The sequence below is a fragment of the Triticum urartu genome, chromosome 5, assembly GCF_003073215.2.
Source record: "Triticum urartu cultivar G1812 chromosome 5, Tu2.1, whole genome shotgun sequence".
Classification (NCBI taxonomy): Eukaryota; Viridiplantae; Streptophyta; class Magnoliopsida; order Poales; family Poaceae; genus Triticum; species Triticum urartu.
Genome location: NC_053026.1, coordinates 659,246,529 through 659,265,675, shown reverse-complemented (window position 1 = coordinate 659,265,675; position 19,147 = coordinate 659,246,529). Strand labels below are relative to the sequence as shown.

Below are 19,147 nucleotides of genomic sequence, written 5' to 3'. Positions count from 1 at the left end.
TGCTAACACAGATATAGACATGGACCCAATTCTTTTTTCTAATTCTAAAATAAATAAAAACTAAACGGAATTTTTCTATTTTTTTTAGGGGTAAACGGAATTTTTCTAGGGCGGGAGAATCAGGCAGGAGGCGCATGGGCAAGAACCGGGCCCGGCCCGGCCTGGCCCGAACCCGAGCACACAACAACGGTCGTCACCCACCCATATATGTTATGAGGAGAGCAGAGCAGTTTCGAAATGGGACGGCGGCTCCAATCCAAACAACCCAAACCCAAACCCAAATCCAAATCCAAATCCTCCTCTCGCAGGCATGGAAGGCGACGACCCCATGGACTTCACCTGGACCGCCGGCTGGGAGGCGGCCTGCGTCGACGCCAGCCCCGACCCCGACCCGGCGCCGGCGCCGCAGGAGGCGGAGGCGGAGTCCATGATCCTCGTCTCCGGCCCGCGCGTCGCCGTCTCCGGGCTCAGGCGGGCCGACTGCCGCGCAGGTGCTGCTCTCCTCCCCTTCCCCTCCCTTCCCTCCCTTCCCCATTTCGTGCCTGCTTGCTTCCCCTCCCTTCCCCTCCCTTCCCCATTTCGTGCCTGCTTGCTTCCTAGGAATAGGCCGCCGATTTGGCTCTCGCGCTCCGTCCGTGAATCAATCGCCAATTTATTTATAAACCCTAGAGGAATCCTACTGTACTGCCCCCAAATCTCATTTTTGTCCTCATTTCACACGCAAGGACTAGTAGTAAGATTTTGTTCCCTGCTAGATAGATTCAGGTTTGTACAAGACTTCTTCCACGCTCGCCTTTCTGAGGCTATTTCACATGCTATGACTAGTCTAGTGTTCCCAGATAATTGTAAACCTTCAGGTCCTGTTCGTCAACCAGGTGAATGCGTCCTGTTCGTCAACGCCGGCGGGTGCGCCATCCAAGCCGACCATCCCTCTGCAAACTTGTTTTCCAGCGACTCTTTCTTTCAAGGAGGGGAGTCGATAGAGACATCCGAGACCATAGTTGAAGGCGGCGACTATCCCTCGCTCTACAGCTCGGCACGCTACGGCGATTTCACCTACACATTCGACGGCCTTGCCCCTGGAGACTATTACCTGGATCTGCATTTCGCGGAGATAGTGCACACTGCCGGGCCAACAGGAATCAGATCTTTTGATGTCCTCGTGCAACAAGACAAGGCAAGCTCACTCACTTGTTTCTCTCATAAATTTCGTTGCATGCTTTCCTTATCCACATCTGCTGGCTCAAACAGTCTGCCTTTTTCTTCACAGATTTTGTCTCAACTTGATGTGTTCAAGGTGGTCGGAGGTAACAGGCCCCTTCAGGTTCTTGACATCAGGGCTTTTGTCGGGAGCAATGGTGCTATCATCATCGATTTCAAGGGAGTAAGAGGAAACCCCATGGTTTGTGGCATCTGCATTCGCAAATCCCCAGCAACACCAGGTAGCTGGTTTATTTATTTTAGATGCAAACAATGTATGTGCTCATTCACAAGCTTGCATTCCTTTCCTGTCGATAAATAATCTTTGCGTTGAACATGCAGCGGCAAAGTTAGGTGCACGCGGGAGTGGCTTATGCAAAAAATGCTTAACTGATGTTGAGATTTCTTCACCTATTCAGGTCAGTTTTTCTCACAAACTGTTTTACCATCCTATCTCATGTATGTAATCCTGATACATGATCAATGTACCCAAATTGCAGAAAAGGACAGCTAAACTCATCTCAAAGTACGAAAAACAGATCGAGGAGCTAACCAGCCAGTGCTCCATCAAGTCCGACGAGTGCTCCATGGCGTGGTCTTTAGTAGAAACTACCAATCAAGAACTTGACAGGCTTAAGATGGAGCTTCACCAAAAGCTTGTGCAAACTGATAATTTTGGTAAGTACCAGACTATTGCATTAAGCATCGTCCTATCCTTGTTTTGCTTATATAGGTATATGATTGTTCTAATATATAATATAATAACTTGCAGAACAAGTCCTTGACACACAAACGGACCAACTAAGAAAAGTTTCTCAGAACTACGAAAATGACAAGAAACTATGGGCTGCTGCCATATCTAACTTGGAGAGCAAAATCAAGGTAATGCTCTGATTTACTGTCTGCAAGATCACAACAACCACAAGAAATGGTAAATGGTTGCTGTAGCTGCTGCTAATTGTATCTTCGTAATACTCAGGCCATGAAACAAGAGCAAGCACTGTTATCTCTTGAAGCACACGACTGTGCGCACGCGATTCCTGATTTGAGTAAGATGATTGAAGCTGTTCGAGCCTTAGGTAATACCTGACTCTGAAGTGGGATTGTTACACAGCTTTTCAAGTATTTAACAAAGCATTGCATGTTTTTGGTATTGCAGTTGCACAGTGTGACGATCTGAAAATGAAGTACCACGAGGAGATGGCCAAGAGAAAGAAACTTCATAATATTGTCCAGGAGACAAAAGGTGCCTATTGCCCCCTCTGTATTCAGATGCTTACACTCATTTCCAGAATTTGGTCGGGACAATGACTCTGGCTATCTCTTTTATTTCAGGAAATATTAGAGTTTTCTGCAGATGCCGCCCCTTGAGCAAAGTTGAGACATCGTCAGGGTACAAATGTGTTGTAGATTTTGATGGAGCAAATGATGGCGACATTGGGATTATAAATGGTGGAACAGCAAAAAAGACATTCAAGTTTGACAGAGTCTACACCCCAAAGGATGACCAAGGTATCTCTTGGTACTATGGAGCTTGTATTTGCTTTTTGTTGTCTTTCACAACTGTTCTTACAATGCGAATGTTGCTAATTCTAGTTTATACTTCCAAGTAATGTTGGAGTTTCCAATCATAAAATTTTCTTTGTTTGTCTAATATACAAGTTGTATCCATGAACAGCTGAGGTTTACGCCGATGCATCTCCACTAGTCACGTCAGTGCTAGATGGATACAATGTATGCATATTTGCATACGGACAAACAGGAACCGGGAAGACCTTCACCATGGAAGGGACTGAAAGGAACAGAGGGGTAAACTATAGAACTCTGGAGGAGTTGTTCAAGATTGCTGAGGAGAGAAAAGACACTGTCACGTACAACATATCTGTTAGTGTGCTTGAGGTGTACAATGAACAAATCAGAGACCTCCTTGCAACATCCCCTTCATCTAAGAAGTAAATCACTTTCCTTTAGTACCCTTCATTTTGTTTCACAATAGTTCATCTAAGAAGTACAGCCACTTCCCTTTGGCACCCTTCCTTATTTTTTTGTTCACAATAGTACCATGTTGTGGTAACCTGTGTATCTTTGCATATGTAGGTTGGAGATCAAACAAGCAGGTGAAGGATCCCATCATGTGCCCGGCATAGTTGAGGCCAAAGTTGAGGACATAAATGAAGTTTGGGATGTCTTACAAACTGGAAGCAATTCGAGGGCTGTAGGGTCAAACAATGTGAATGAACACAGCAGTCGCTCACACTGGTTGGTCATAACTAACATTATTTTTCATTTCTCCATGGAGTACCTTCCTGCTTGTGGTAAAAATGGTTTGACCTTTATCATTTTTTTCAGCATGCTTTGTATCATGGTTAGAGCAAAGAACCTGATAAATGGGGACTGTACAAGAAGTAAGCTTTGGTTAGTTGATCTTGCTGGAAGCGAGCGGTTAGCCAAGACAGACGCGCAAGGTGATCGGCTCAAGGAAGCACAAAATATCAACAGGTCGCTTTCTGCTTTAGGGGATGTCATTTCTGCTCTTGCTTCCAGAAGCAGCCACATCCCTTACAGGTTTGCACTCTGAGTCAGTAACGGGTTTGCACCTATCAGCTCCTGTTTTCTCACTGTCTTGATGCTTTTCTTCTGCCCAGGAATTCCAAGCTGACGCACTTGCTCCAAGACTCTTTAGGTAACTGGATCTGTTTGTTGCTGTGGAACAAATACCATATCAACAATATACCAAATATTAACCATTTCTGTTCCTCTTGCATTCTCTCACTTGGCTACGTGATTAATTTGCTCTTTTCTGTTCTCCACAATTGTGGTAACAGGAGGGGATTCGAAAGCCCTAATGTTTGTGCAAATTAGCCCATCGGACAACGACGTGTCAGAAACCTTGAGTTCGTTGAACTTTGCAAGCCGTGTCCGTGGCATAGAACTGGGCCCAGCAAAGAAGCAGGTGGACACGGCCGAGCTTCAAAAGGTCAAACAGATGGTGAGTGTCGGTATTGCCTTCTGCTGAAGCTTCTTAGTTCTGCGCCTGCTTGAAGCTGAACTGATGGGTATTTCTGCTGGGTGAACGTGTGTCAGCTTGAAAGGTCTAAGCAGGAAGCCAAGCTTAAGGAGGAATCTTTGAGAAAGCTGGAAGAGAACTGTCAAAATTTAGAGAGTAAAGCCAAGGGAAAAGAGCAGCTTTACAAAAACTTGCAAGACAAGGTATGTGCAGTTGAGGAGGAGGCTATTGTTTCAGTTTCAAATATCTGACTGAATCTTGTGTTGACTCTTCTAGACTGCTTTTCTTCACTTGTAAATTGTGGCTGACAGACTTTCTGTAATAACTTGATTGAAGGTGAAGGAGCTTGAAAGCCAACTAGACTCTAAGATGCATTCTCAAATTACGTCGGAAAAGCAGCAGAGTCAGCTTTCTGGAAAACTTAAGGAGAAGGAAGAAGCATGTACTGCGCTACAGCACAAGGTAACGTAGGAATTGGAAGTGGTTAATTAATGTCGTTAACAGCTAGTAATTTGTGTAAGGTAAGGCAGATAATAATGCTATCCTGTTGCAGATAGTGGAGTTGGAGCGTAAGCTTGGACAGCAGCAGCAGTCAGACTCTGAGGTCGCAGCTCTTAAGCAAACGGTACAGAATTCAATTGAATCTTTTACCTGGATAACAATCATCAATCAATGGGCATTATTAACAACAAGAGACTTGGGTTGATTTGATTATGTGCCTTTTTCTTGTTTCAGATTGAGGAGGTGGAGCTGAAACTAAAGGAGCAGGAAGAGCAAAGATCAGCTGCAGAATCAAAGGTTGGTTGTTTCCTAGCTGCGCTGCATCTGCACGTATTTGGTTTCTTTGATCATCCATGCTGGTGTAGATTCTGAAACCACCGGGTAGCTGACACTTGTATATTATTCATCATCATTCATAAAACTAAAAAATGTGCAGGCAATGGAAATGGGGCAAGAACTCTTGGAAGCACAGAAAACAGAGTCAATGCTTGAGAGCAAGGTGGCTTAGCCTTTTCTCAGAGCTCTGCTCTCATTTCTTGCCTTACTACATTTGGAGGGCACTACACTAGTTAGTAATGCAGAGCCTGATGCTTGTGTCCATGTTATTTCAGCTGCTCGACCTCGAGAAGAAGCTGCAGGAGATGACAAAACTCAAAGACGCAAGCACAATGCCTGACCCAAAACCTCAAGACGCTAGTAGCACGATGATGCCTGAACCAAAGCCTCAAGGCACTAGTAGCACGACGATGCCTGAACCCTCAAACAATAATCTAGTCACAAGGGTTCTTCCTGCCACCCCTGTGGAGACAAACGTGGTGCCGGCTTGTTGTGCGAGGGAGGAGGCGATGAGCGAGAAGGCGCAGCAGCACCGCCGCATCCTGAGGAGCTCCGACTCGGCCAACAAGCGCTCCCTGTTTGCCCCGGAGGCGGCCGTCGTGAACGAGAGGAAGAGGAAAGGGGAGGAGAGCCAGCCTCGTGCGGGTGGCGGTGGCGGTGGCGGGCAGAACGCCGGGCGGAAGAGGAGCAGCATGCAGGGTGAGGTCGAGAACCAGCTCCCTGCTGCCGCCGCCGCCGTGGCGAGGAAGAGGAGCCTGCAGGGCGGCGAGGTGAGGTCGAAGAGGGCGTCGATCCCGGCGAGGCCTTGGACGTCGGCGGCTGCTGCTGCGCAGAAGGTGGTGGTGGCTCCTGGTTCCAGGATGACCAGGCAGCAGCAGCAGCAGGCGGCGGTGGCGAGCAGCAACAAGACCAAGGGGTGGGTGAGGTGAGGTAGGCTGCGAGCGTTTAGGTGCGTGTGTTGTAGTAGATGAGATGAGATGAGATGAGATGAGATGAGATGAGATGAGATGAGACGGGACGGGACGCCATTGCATTTGCATTGCTCTAGTGATGACCGACTTGTCTGTAACTTTGTTTGTTTGTAGTATTTGTACTTTATACTAGTTGGTACTTACTGCATATTATTTGTGTGTTGTTGTTGTTGTTGTTGTTATACTAGTTTTCATAAGTTAATCATAAGTTGGTTCAATGGTGGGGGTCCCTCATCTTAACACATAGCTCTGCCTCAATGATAATTACTCTATTGTCTATACCAATTTTGTTGGTTACACCATGGACATGCGCTGTTTTGAGCTGGATATCGTTACACCATAAACATTTTGAAAAAGGACCTTAAGAATATTAAATTGTCAGAACTAAAATTATTTTTTTATAGAATTTGTAAACGCTCATTTGAAGTAGTGTTATAAATAATGTTTAGAGGGGCCATTGATTTGCTAAATAAAGGCCCAAGGTTGGAAGGCCCACTATCACATCACATAGTGGGCTGGGCCTGGGCGTGTTATGTGCTCAAGTTGTGCCTGCAGTCCTCCTACCCTAGCTAGTTCCCCACCGCCGCCGCCGCAACAAGAGCCGACGCTAGCTCGCCGCCGTCCGCCTCCTTCCCTGTGGGCAGCCCCTCTGTCGGTGGTCCGTCCGTCCGTTGAGGAGGGCAAGAATGAAGGGCGGTAGGAAGAACCTGCGGCGCGCGTGCGAGGAGGGCACCGCGGTGACGCTGGCGGAGGGCGAGAGCATCATGCAGGTCGTCACGCTGCGCGGCTCAAACCTCATCGAGGTACCTTCTTACCTTCCTTTCCCTCGCTCTCTCTCTCTCTCTCTCTCTCTCTCTCTCTCTCTCTCTCTCTTAAAAATTGCTTCTTGCTTCTCACTCACTCTGCCGCCGTGCTGGTTTTAGGTGACCGACGGCGAGGGCGTCAAAGTCTCTCGCCCTCTTCCCCGCCAAGTTCCAGAAGAGCTTCTGGATCAAGAACGGTCAGTCATTTATTTAGTACCAAAAAATGGCTTGGCTTTTATATATACTTCACCACGCTAGCTCTGATCAAGAATGGTGAATGAATGAATGTGCAGGGAATTTCGTGGTTGTTGATGCTAGTGGCAGGGACGAGGCTCTCGAATCCGGAAGCAAGATAGCCTGTGTCGTGTCACGGGTCCTCTTTCATGATCAAGTTCGTGCGCTCGAGAAATCCGGCAAATGGTGAGTTTGTTGCTCAATTCCCCTCTGCTCTGCTGCTCCCTCTCCCTGAATGAATATTTACTGCACTACTTTACTTGACAAAGTAAACATCACCTAGTTACTACTTACTTGGAGTGGATTTATGTCCCCTAAATGCAAGTATGCAAATTCTAGGATAAGTTTGTACTGTACTGGAGACCAATGCCCAATTCACCACTAGGCACAAGTCATCTGTGATGTGTGTTTGACATAATTGCTCTGCAACTTTGGGTTAGTCCTGCCCTGGGTCATGACATCAGCCACCACTGCACTTGTTTGTGTGATGTGAAACAGACCGAATGATTTGCTTGCTTGATCAAGTAAAATTTAGCAGGAATACTTCATACAAATACTGTACTACCTTAAATAATTGGTACTGGTTTCTCCCTAAAACTTATACTCTAATTAGCACTGGTTCTGACGAGTGTCCTGATATGTGCAATGCTCTTCTAACCAACTGAAGAAGACTTCCTTTTGTTGCATTGCAACACAAGGTGTAACAATACACCCTCCTAGTCCTAGCAATATATCTAAATTTCTTGTGTTTTATGATACCTGTTATCCACCAAGCTGCAGTATAGGCTTGTATGTAGTGTGTTCTACTTCTATCACCCAGGCCAAGATGTACAATAATAATTTTCCAATTCTAGGCACAACTCAAGACTTCCTTTTGTCGCGATAGAATTTGTAAGAATACACCCTCCTAGCCTAGTCCTGGCAATATGTCTAAATTTCTTGTGTTTATGATAGCTGTCTGTTACTCCCTCCGTCCCATAATATAACATCATTTTGCAAGCTATGTTAGGTTGCAAAATGGTCTTATGTTATATTTAACCACATGTCTGCTGCGGTTGCTTGTAATCTGATATATGACCTACTTCCCAGTTTGTGCTAGTTTGTCTGGCTGTTTTAGTAATACTACCTCTGTCCCATATTAACTGACGCTCAAATGAATGTATCTAGACGTATTTCAGTGCTAGATACATCTGTTTGAGCGTCAATTAATATGCGACGGAGGGAGTATAATGTATGCATACGATGGCTTGGAAACACTATAGTTGTTTAACCTTCCAATTTTCTAAAAAATTGGATCAAATTCACTTTCCATGGATATGCTGGTAGGTGGTAGCCAGTGCTGCATTTCAACAGCCTAAATGGTGTGGTAAAAACAAAATATTAGGGCAAACAGCCTAAATGGTTTGATTCTGGTTTTGCCTGCTCTGATGGAACATGGAAATGATACCGAGCACTGATACTATATGAAAATGTTGATGTGATATAAGTTGATGGCAAAATTCTAATACTCCATTGTACTAAATAAGCGACAATTAATGTGGATCGGAGGGAGTAATGAAGATCCTAAAATATTTCCAGAAGGTCTTGTAATTAATAATAATGTGCCAGTTTGTTGGTTTTCGTACGAGCTCTGCATCAGTAGTCTATCTACTTGATAAAATCAGGATTGTTAGCTTGTTACTGATTCACTCATCTTTCTTATGCCAGGCCGGCTATCTTCAAGTTAACTCCCAATGGGTGGGCGACAGGGCCACAAGGAACGACATCACAGGCTGAGGAAGAGCACAACTCTGATGAAGACGACGATGATGATATGCCGCCACTTGAGGCAAACACGAACAGAAATAGACCGTTTGACGTGCATTCCGATACAGCAAGTGACTCTGATTCTTGAACTGGTAGACGACTTGGGAATAGTCATCATCCTATGGTTACCGTCCACCTAATGTATTTATGCTTGTCGAATTTGGGCATGACATCATAAACTTACGGCCCAATCTGTCAAAGATATAGTAGTCAGTGCGTGCGTTTTGTCGACATTAAGTGGCAGGGCATGTGGAGGCCTGTCACCTGTAGTGTAATATATGAAGAAAACAAGAATGTTGCACCCAGCTTATTGTGGTTGTGGATGTTATTGTGCAAGTCTGCTTGCTTTCCACCTTGAAAGTGGATTGAAAAGGACCCAGCAAGCTAGCTTTGCTTTGCTTTGCCCTGCCTAGTTAATTCCAGTTGTACTAGGTCTCAAGATGGTGCCACAGCTGCACAAGAAACAAATTCACCGATTTTGACAATTCAAGTCACACAAATTGATATGATTTACTCCTACTGATGAACAACTCTTGCCATATGAGAGCCTCAACAAATTAAGCTACCTACCTTTAGATTTAGAGGAGAGCAGCATAATATATATACTTATATTATAGGTTGCTAATAGCTTAAGTATGGGTTCATTCTCTTGTCGGTGCATTGTTAATGTGTTTGTTACTTATTAAATCTTTAATATTGTGCTTTGACTTGGGTAGAAAGTAGTAGTGATGATATTATAAATTGGCAGGCATTCCTTTGAATACTTGTTTTCCAGTTGCCCAACTCCTCTCTGAATATGGTTTTAATCACCATTAATAATATCCTGTGCAGAAGGTGATGGAGGAAGGGGCCGTGGGCCTCCTCCTCAAGAGTAGATTTTGTAGCTAGGTTAATTCTTGCATTTGCTTTTATATACGGTACCAGACCTGGGTATCATCATATCATTCCAACTTGTGTGGCATCCTGAATGTGTTTATCATAAAATCTAGCTTTGTTTCTGATTTAGTATCCTGAGGATGCATGCATGGTAGCTGGAATCAATCAAATTAAAATTCCTCCTCTGGCATGGCTTGATCAAGATTTGTGGGCACATGAAAAACTACATACTAGAAAATAAATAGATACCAAGGATTTGTTTGCTCTGCCTACCATTCTGGTTGAGAAATACAGTAAGTTGTTGGTGACATATATGCTTTGATGTGCTCAAGCCAAAACCGGGTATGCTTGATGTGCTCAAGCCAAACCAAGTTCCTGATGCTTGATGCTTCCTTGGTGTTGGTGGACGCCTCCCTCTGCTAACTTAACTTTTCTCCCTCTTCTCCTTCTCCTAGGATGATTTCTTCTGATACTTTTTTTGATGACTTAATTAATTAATTAGGAAGATCGATGCCTCACAAGTGCACAACAAAGAAGTTGACAAGAGGTTTCAAGGCTCATTTCATGGATTTAAATTTCTGAATTGTTCAAGATGATTTTGTATTTTTGGCTATTAATCTGCATGTGTTTAGAATACTGTTTAATTTCTATTCACTTCATTCTCTGCTACTCAATACTATAAAATAATAACTTGTACTTGAGTTCCCTCCACATTTTCTCATCCGGGCCGGCTTGGGACCGGCACAGTGTTAAACTGCAACAGTACAAAACACAAATTACAAACGCACAGCCACACTCACCAAGGCATTGTTTTTTTTTTTTGAAATGCTCACCTGAATATATTTCAAAAGTGGCAGTAAACACCAAGGCAATATTCACACACACACACACACACACACACACACACACACACACACAGTGGCATACAACAATAATATTCACACACACACACAATGGCACAAAACAACAAACAATAAATTGTTAGCAGGACCTAAGTAAACAAAATCTAGACCCTCAAGGTCTCGAAAATACTCTAGAGCTATCTTCATCACTCGGTACAGAAAAAGATTCTGCTGTTTTAGCCATTAATAAATATATGTGAAATATGGAACATAACGACATGAACGGATACCTTGTGTCCTAAAAATCCAGGATGCATGTAAGAAAAATGCAATCGGCAGGTGTTTAACTAGCGAGCTGTCAATTAAATTACAAGTTCCCCAGCAAACAAAGAATATTAACTCAAGATTCCGTAATCGTGATCAAATTAGTCAGAAGACCGCAAGATGTATTGAAAGATGCTTTGTAAGTACAGTACAAAATAAACTGGCATATGTACAAAGCATTGATATATAGTGATCAAAGTAGCATCCAGGATGACCTAAGTAGAAACATAACTTGTAAGTGTAGAATCAGCAGGAGTCATTCAAATTAGCCTTGCTGGCTATCAATCAAAACAAAACTAGCAAGTTCCCCATCAACCCGAGCAGATGCAACTCAAGATTCCATGATATAGATTCCACTGAATAAGAGACTGAAAAATCAATTCCATAAGCAACAAACTAGAATCATATTTATTGAAGATGACACTAATCAAAGAGATGACAAGAGTAGAATGTTCAAGAAGCACCAATGAGAAGAACATTCCCTTGGGAGAAATCAATTCCATAAGCAACAAACCAGAATCATGCATGACACTAACCGGAGACATGCAAAAGGTAGATTCAAAAAACCACGAATTATGGCACATAGGTTACCTGGTACAAATTTGCGCTCAAAAGCAAAAGCTGATAACAGCGACAATGTCTGTCAAAATAAAATCATCTCAAACTTAATTTCACCCACTAGTACAATATATGAATCAAAAGCAGTTGTAAATTCTAGCTAATTGGTGTCATCGATGGCAACTGATGGTGCAGCTGCAAGAGTTTTCCAACAATTCAGCTGGTGCTACTAGTTGTTGCTTTGTGCAAGTGTTGTTTCCTGTCTAGTTGCTTTTCACCTTGTGGATCCAAAAGAACCCATCAAGCCAGATTTGCTTTGCCCTAGTTTAATTGCAGTTGAGGTACAAGTCGTTCGTCGATGTAGTGGAATCTTGGTGTGGTGTGGTCTGTTGTATTCCATTCCATGTGGTGGTATGGTATGCAGGAGATTCAGTAAAATTTGATTGGCTTGGAATAGATATGCTTGACTAGATCATAGTGTATATGTTAATTTGTTTGTTGAAATATCAAATCTAATCATTCAGCATTATAACCCACCTCTGCCCATCACATAGAGTATCTGCCATTTGAACAGCTAGCCATTTAAATTTAAACTTAAAAAACGTGGCTCTAGCTTGTTCGTGGCAATCTCATGTAACCTGTATCTAACAATCCAACGCCATATATGAGAGAAGAGAAAAACAAATAAATCTCATGTAATCTAGCTTGTTCGTGACAAATTTAACAGTCAACTTTTTTAGAGTTCATCCTTGGTGCATTGCTAATGTGTTTGTTACTTAATTTTTAGGTTAACAAAATGTCCAGTGGGCACATATAAATGCTTTTTTACCTACTGTCTTGTATATATGTTTGAAAATGATTGCTGCTAGCTGTTAATTTTACCTGAACAGAGAAGCTACTGTTAATATATAATGCCCCAGATTCAGAAAACATGCTGATCACGACTAGTATAATTAAGCAAGATATGCATGCATCCTATATATGTCAGGACGTTTAGCTGTTTACAATGGTTTAGTGATGAATCTAATTATAGTAAAGTAATGCACGCACCCCTTCCAATTAGAAACAGTCTGAAAAAACAAAACACCAGGTGTGATACCTCCTAGATAACACTAGTTGATATATCAAGAAGATGAGATCAGATTCCCCACTAATTAACTGCTGGTACTAGCTAGAATTTTGCACTCAAAAGCAAAAGCTACAATTTCAAGATAAAATCATCTCAAACTTAACTTGTGTTCACCCCTAATTTAGAGGGAAGGAATTAACACTAGTAGGAGTACAAATTAATTCTAATTGGTGTCGTCGCCGATGGCAACGACTGAAGCTGCTGCAGGAGGTGCTGTGGCCTTGTACTTGTACCACTTTGCAATCCAGAGGTAGACGAGGAAGTTGAGGGCGCTGAGCACGGCCAGCACCCAGTAGAAGTAGTCGAGGTGCCCCCGGTTGAGGTTGTCATCCGGGATCCACCCGAGGCCGCCGTTCCTGGTGGAGATGGCCGTCACGATCACCACCAGCAGCGTGCTCAGGTAGTTGCCCAGCGCGTTGGACGTGAGCGACAGCGCCGACCCCATGCTCCTCATGGCGTCCGGCGACTGGTCGTAGAAGAACTCGATCTGCCCCACGAACGTGAACACCTCCGCCGCGCCCACGATGAAGTACTGCGGCACCTGCCAGAAGATGGACATGGGCAGGTACTCCTTGGAGTCCAGCATGCCGTGTGTGGCGGCGACGTGGAGCCTGACAACCTCCAGCACCCCGGCGGCCACCATGGAGAAGATGGATATCACCAGGCCGATGCCCATGCGCTGCAGCTGCGTGAAGCCGCGCGGGTGGCCCGTGATCCGGCGTGCGGCGGGGACGATGAGCCGGTCGTAGGCGAGCGCCCACACGATCACGGCGATGGTGTCGAAGATGGAGAGCGACGCGGCGGGGATCTTGAAGGAGGCGCCCATGCGCGGGTCCAGGGTGTTGCCCTGGAGCACGAACATGGTGCTCATCTGGCTGTACACCGCCGACATGACGATGCCGCTCGCCCACACCGGCAGCAGCCGCACCATGCTCTTGAGCTCCTCCACCTGCGTCACCGTGCACAGCCTCCACGGGTTTTCTTCTTCAGCGCCGCCGGGCGTCGTCACCACGGCGGCTTTGTCCAGGCACCTCAGCTGATCCGTGTGCTCCAGCCTCCTGCTGCCCTCGATGGCGGCCTTGCCGTCGGGCGAGGCGACTTCGTGCAGCAGGGAGGCGTCGGCGGGGAGGGGGACATGCGACTTCCTGCAGGCGGCGACCACGACCTGCAGCATCCTGGTGAGCGGGCTGCCCCCGGGCTTCTGGTACCTGTAGAGCCTGCTGCCCATGAGGAAGCTGACGACGGCGACGGCCATGGCGGCGGCGGGGATGCCGAATCCCCAGCCCCATCCGACGTTCATCTGGACCCAGACGAGCACCGAGGAGGCGACGAGGGCGCCGACGTTGATGGACATGTAGAACCAGTTGAAGAAGGAGCTCTTGCTGCGCATCTCGCGCGGGTCGGCGTCGTCGAACTGGTCGGCGCCGAAGGAGGAGACGCAGGGCTTGATGCCGCCGGTGCCGACGGCGATGAGGTAGAGCGCGGTGAAGAAGGCGGCGGTCTGGGCGGCGGCGGGCTTGCAGCCGGCGCAGTCGGGCGGCCTGAGGCCGGGCACGGTGGCGGTGAGGGTGAGGAGGGCGAGGCCGGCGATGTAGAGGGACATGAAGGCGGCGATGGTGCGGAAGCGGCCGAGGTAGGCGTCGGCGATGAAGGCGCCGAGGAGGGGCATGACGTAGCAGGTGCCGGACCAGTTGTTGACGTTGGTGGCGGCGGCGGCGTTGCCCTGGTGGAGGCGGTCGATCATGTAGTTGACCAGATTGGAGCTCATGCCGTAGTAGGCGAGGCGCTCGCAGCACTCGTTGGCCAGGATGAAGGGGCACGCCCTCCAGCCCCCCGTCTTGCCCCTCACCGCCGGCTCGCCGGAGAGGTCGGTGGTGCCATCCATCGTCGTCGCGCCCGCCATCTCGCCGGGGGATCTTTTGTTTTGTTTTGTTGTTGAGGGATATACTACTGTACGTAGCTAGCTAGTTGGTAGATAGATATAGGGTAAGTCGCAGCAGGTTATTCCAAGATCCATACGTATCGGAGTCTGAATTTGATTCTGCACGTATCCAACGTCAACTCCTCTTGGGCCCGAGCCTCAGATTAATACTCCCTCCACGACAAGCCATGCAAAAAAAAACAAACATGTATTACCTGAAAAACGGTTGTTTTATCTTTGTCTAGATAACGATGTATTTGAACACGAACACGTTGTAAGTAGACAAAATCTTTTTAAAACGGGAGAAGTATTTAACATGGTTTTGAATCTGTATTTTAGTTCGTATATATGGAGGCGCTTGGTAATTCACGTGATAAATAAACGAATCTGTCTCTCATCCCTGCGTCTCTTCTCCAAGAAAAAGTAAAAAATGGCTAGGGTTTCTGTCTCCGGTCGGCAACTTTGCCAATCTGCCACGTCTCCTGTGTCCGTAGAGCCATGGGTGAGCCGTGGATCCCGGTCTTTGCCAGTGGGAGGGCTTCATTTTTAGATTCTTCTTCAAGTTTTGTTTGGGCTTCTGTCCTGCTCAGAAAGTCGAGACGACGATAGCTTTTTGAAGATGGAATAAGGTTCTCCCCGCCTAGCCCCGTTTCGATGGTCCGTATAGCATTGTTGGAGGGCGTGTGAAGGTGTGTCTCCGACTGATCTCGCGAGATTCGGTCGGTGGTTGTCTTTGATGGATCTACTCGGATCCGGTATTTGTTCATCTTTGTTCTTGTGTCTTCGGTTGGATCCTTCTGATATAAACTTCTCTTCATCGGTGGCGGTTTCTTTTCTGTTGTGTTGGTCCTATGTGGTCTTAGCACGACGACCTCCCAACTGTCCACTACGACAAGTTGTGCCCGGCTCTACTGAGGGAGGGGCGATGACGGTGGCGCACCTTTGGCTCGCTTCAGTGATTGTAGTCGTCCCTAGGTGGTCTACGAATATTGATGTAATTGTTTATTATTTCTGGTGTTCGTTATACTGTCATGATTGGAGATGAATAGATTAAAAGTTTTTTGGAAAAAGAAATGTCATGCATCGGCGGCAACTTATGCATGACGGTGGCGGCGGATCGACTGGTGACACGCAACGAATTCGTATGTGGAGGGGTGCTAGCTGGAGGAAGGCGCTTGTTTAGGTGAGTTTTGATTGCCGAATTATAATTACGGATAGTAATAATTACATAACAATGATACTATTTGGATAGTAATAATTACAGGACAACTATAATTGGATAGTAATAATTACCACAATAATTATATATAGTATTGTGGGTGCTAAACACGTTTTGCCCCTAAACATTCACCAAGGTCACTAGTAATAACTGTAGCAAAATTTCGTGCGTGCAGTTTTGCTTCAATTCATAAGGAAATTATTTCCAAATAGTTTCTTTTCAACGTGTCAAACCACGCTTCCATATCGAGTGTAGATTTTGATTCCATGGTTTATGGAATTTGCTTGAATGTATACACATAAATTTATGTATGGATATACATCCGTAAAACATTGGGATATTGGCAGCATGAAATTAAATTTGAATGGTTGAAGCAGAATGCACTAACATTTTTTTAATACAGTATAGATGCAAGTGCTCATATATACGCGTATACACTCACTCCTACGCACACACGCACACCTTACCCCTATGAGCACCTCCGAAAGACTGGGCCGGCATGTTATCTTGAGATTTACGAAGTCACCGTAGACGTCTCGTCGTCGACGAGAACATCTTCTACCACTGGCCCTGGTGGAGGCGGTCGATCATGTAGTTGACCATATTGGAGCTCATGCCGTAGTAGGCGAGCCGCTCGCAGCACTCGTTGGCCAGGATGAAGGGGCACGCCCTCCAGCCCCCCCGTCTTGCCCCTCACCGCCGGCTTGCCGGATAGGTCGGTCGTGCCGTCAAGAGTCGTCGCCGCGCCCGCCGCCATCGCGAGATCCAATCCAATGATGAAAGTTTTTCCAGTTGTTGAGGGCGTACTTAGCTATGTTGGGACGATCGATCGAGCCTCAGATCAATACTCCCCCAGCCCATGAAAAAAAACATTTATTACCGGGAAAAAGTTGTTTTAGATTTATCTATATACAGATGTATCTACACATGTTTGTATCCGTATTTAGACACATTTTTTTAGACAAATCTAAGACAATCTTTTAAAACGGGAGTACTTTTTTGTCAAGGAATGGGAGTACTTAAGATGGTTTGAATCTGTATTTTAGTTCGTATATACAGAGACGCTGGATAATTCATGTGATAAAATAGGTTTTTTTTCTACACAAAAAGCAATTATATCATAACTTTTAGAAAGCCACAAACGAATATGTTGTCTCTCGTCCCTGTGTCTCTCCTCCAAAGAAAGACGTCCAGGATTTCTGTCTTCCATCGGCAACGTCGCCGATCTGCCACATGAGTGTGCTGTGGATCCCGGTCCATGTTGGCGGGAGGGCTTTGTTTTTAGGTGTTTTTTCAAGTTTTGTTAAGATTTATGTCCTGCTCAGGAAAAGATGGAATAAAGTTAGAGCAACTCCAATAAGGCGACCCATTTTGTCCGCGGCCGTCTGTTTGGGTCGGCGCGGACAGAAAAGGCGGCCCAATGCGTCGACCCATTCCCGGCCCATTTTTTAGCCTGATTTGCGTCGGCGCGGACACGCGACGGACACGCGCGTGCTCGCCTACTCCTGTCCCCGGGCCCGCTGGTCTGTGGCACATTGGTCTCCCCCCTCACCCCTCCCGGTCAACAAGCAACCCTCGCCCCGCCTCCTCCGACGCCGCCGCCCATTTTTGCCGGGGACTCTTCCAGCTGCCGCCGCCTCCACATCCGCCCAGCAACGCCGCCCCCTCCCCTCCCCCCCGTCGCCCGCCGCCGCCGTTTTGCCGCCGGGGAGCAAACTGGTTCCCGCCGTCGCTTCCCCCACCGCACAGCCGCCCGCGACCAAGAAGACGCCTCGCCGCCCCGCCACATCCGACCGGCACGCTCGTCGGACGCCGTCACACTCGTTGGACGCCGGCAGGGCAGCTAGCTGGTCTGTGGGCGCCGCGTCTCCCCTCGCCGGCCGTCTCCTTCTCCGACGCCCGCAAGCTGTTCGACAATTTGCCAAGGTACGAAAATGGACTCCGCCGACGAGTTCTTTTTCCACAATTTCCTTTGCGACTCCGACGATTCGTCGTCCGACGACGAGGAGGAGATATTGGCTGCCGTGTTGGTCCATCACCACCTCAACAACCAGCGGCCGTTGTTTCGTGGCTCCATTCCGGGCCACCTTCCGGCGTTGAATCGTAACCGAGAGAGCGGGCATTTCCTTCTCTGAAAGGACTACTTTGATACAACAAACCCATTGTTCAAACATCACAAATTCCGCCGCCGGTTCCGTATGAGTAGGCATGTTTTCAACCGTATTAGAGAGGGAGTGGTCGGCTATGATGACTACTTCGAGTGCAAAGAGGATGCGGTCGGCAAGATTGGTTTCTCCTCTTATCAGAAATGCACCGCCGCCATCCGAATGCTTGCATACGGAGTGCCCGGTGATCTCATTGACGAGTACGTCCGTATGAGCGAGTCTACATGCCTAGAGTCCCTGTATAAGTTCTGCAAGGCTGTGATTGATGTGTTTGGCCCTGAGTACTTGAGAGAGCCGACAGCTGAAGATACAGCCTGTTTGCTGGTGATGAATGCCAGCAGGGGCTTCCCGGGGATGCTTGGCAGCATAGACTGCATGCACTGGGAGTTGAAAAATTGCCCTTCTGTTTGGCAAGGGCAGTATAAGGGACATGTCAGGGCTTGCACTGTCATACTAAAGGCCGTGGCATCTCAAGATCTCTGGATCTGGCACTCTTTCTTTGGCATGGCTGGATCACACAATGATATCAACGTGCTTCAGCGCTCGCCGGTGTTTGCTAGGCTTGCCGAAGGCAACAGCCCACCGGTGAACTTTACTATCAACGGCCACAACTACGACAAAGGGTACTATTTGGGTGACGGTATCTATCCTTAGTGGACCACTATTGTCAAGACAATACCCAACCCTGTCAGAGAGAAAAGGAAAAGATTTGCCCAAGAGCAAGAGAGTGCTAGGAAGGATGTCGAGCGTGCGTTTGGTGTTTTGCAATCTCGATGGGGCATCGTTCGGTATCCTGCTAATACTTGGAGCATGCAGAAACTATGGAAGGTGATGACTGCTTGTGTGATCATGCACAATACGATCGTAGAAAACGAGCGCCCGGAACATCTGTACGATCAAGGCTTTCAGTTTCAGGGTGAGAATGTTGTGCCTGAGCATGGAGTAGCGGCAACATTTGAGCAGTTCACTCAGTTTCATGAAGACATGCGTGATTGGGAAACTCACGTGTAACTCCAAAATGATTTGGTTGAGCATATGTGGACTCATGTTGGCAACCAATAGATGTATCTTCTTTTATTCGTTTGCAAAACTATGTGAAACATTTTTATTTGTATTTGCCTTGTAAAACTATACTATTTATTTGGGCGGCTAAACTATTTTGCTTGTTAACATTTTCATTTCACAATATGTTTGAATGCAAATTAATGTAAAATTGGGCTGCCAGCCGGCCACGCCTGCACATATGGGTCGGCAG

General features: G+C 46.5%; 2 protein-coding genes and 1 pseudogene across 6 annotated transcripts; 2 read left to right on the top strand and 1 right to left on the bottom strand.

Moving 5' to 3' along the window:
• The first annotated feature begins 226 nt into the window (after nucleotides 1–226).
• Nucleotides 227–6,197, top strand: LOC125511688 (kinesin-like protein KIN-14E). 5 transcript variants are annotated; one of them, XM_048677129.1, is made up of 20 exons: nucleotides 227–491; nucleotides 876–1,177; nucleotides 1,271–1,442; nucleotides 1,543–1,619; nucleotides 1,701–1,878; nucleotides 1,973–2,082; nucleotides 2,180–2,279; nucleotides 2,360–2,446; nucleotides 2,536–2,712; nucleotides 2,879–3,152; nucleotides 3,298–3,459; nucleotides 3,550–3,765; nucleotides 3,846–3,883; nucleotides 4,026–4,189; nucleotides 4,285–4,410; nucleotides 4,544–4,669; nucleotides 4,761–4,832; nucleotides 4,943–5,005; nucleotides 5,145–5,207; nucleotides 5,320–6,197. In XM_048677129.1, the coding sequence occupies exons 1-20, from the start codon at nucleotides 311–313 to the stop codon at nucleotides 5,971–5,973; spliced, it is 3,342 nt and encodes a 1,113-aa protein (XP_048533086.1). In that variant the 5' UTR covers nucleotides 227–310; the 3' UTR covers nucleotides 5,974–6,197. The 5 variants fall into 5 exon arrangements, with proteins under 5 accessions (XP_048533086.1, XP_048533085.1, XP_048533083.1 ...); XM_048677128.1 differs by having other exon boundaries at nucleotides 840–1,177; XM_048677126.1 differs by having other exon boundaries at nucleotides 3,298–3,765.
• Nucleotides 6,198–6,351: 154 nt separating this feature from the next.
• LOC125511689 lies at nucleotides 6,352–9,341 on the top strand (annotated as a pseudogene).
• Nucleotides 9,342–12,750: 3,409 nt separating this feature from the next.
• LOC125507680 (protein NRT1/ PTR FAMILY 8.2-like) lies at nucleotides 12,751–14,490 on the bottom strand. Its single transcript, XM_048672175.1, has one exon. It carries the CDS (start codon nucleotides 14,488–14,490, stop codon nucleotides 12,751–12,753), a length of 1,740 nt encoding a protein of 579 aa, XP_048528132.1.
• Nucleotides 14,491–19,147: the final 4,657 nt, after the last annotated feature.

Coding starts and splice junctions, on each gene's coding strand:
- LOC125507680 (XM_048672175.1), bottom strand. CDS start 14,490: ATGGCGGGCGCGACGACGATGGATGGCACCACCGACCTCTCCGGCGAG.
- LOC125511688 (XM_048677124.1), top strand. CDS start 311: ATGGAAGGCGACGACCCCATGGACTTCACCTGGACCGCCGGCTGGGAG. Junction 1,178..1,270: donor TCCTCGTGCAACAAGACAAG/GCAAGCTCACTC, acceptor TTTTCTTCACAG/ATTTTGTCTCAACTTGATGT. Junction 2,083..2,179: donor ACTTGGAGAGCAAAATCAAG/GTAATGCTCTGA, acceptor CGTAATACTCAG/GCCATGAAACAAGAGCAAGC.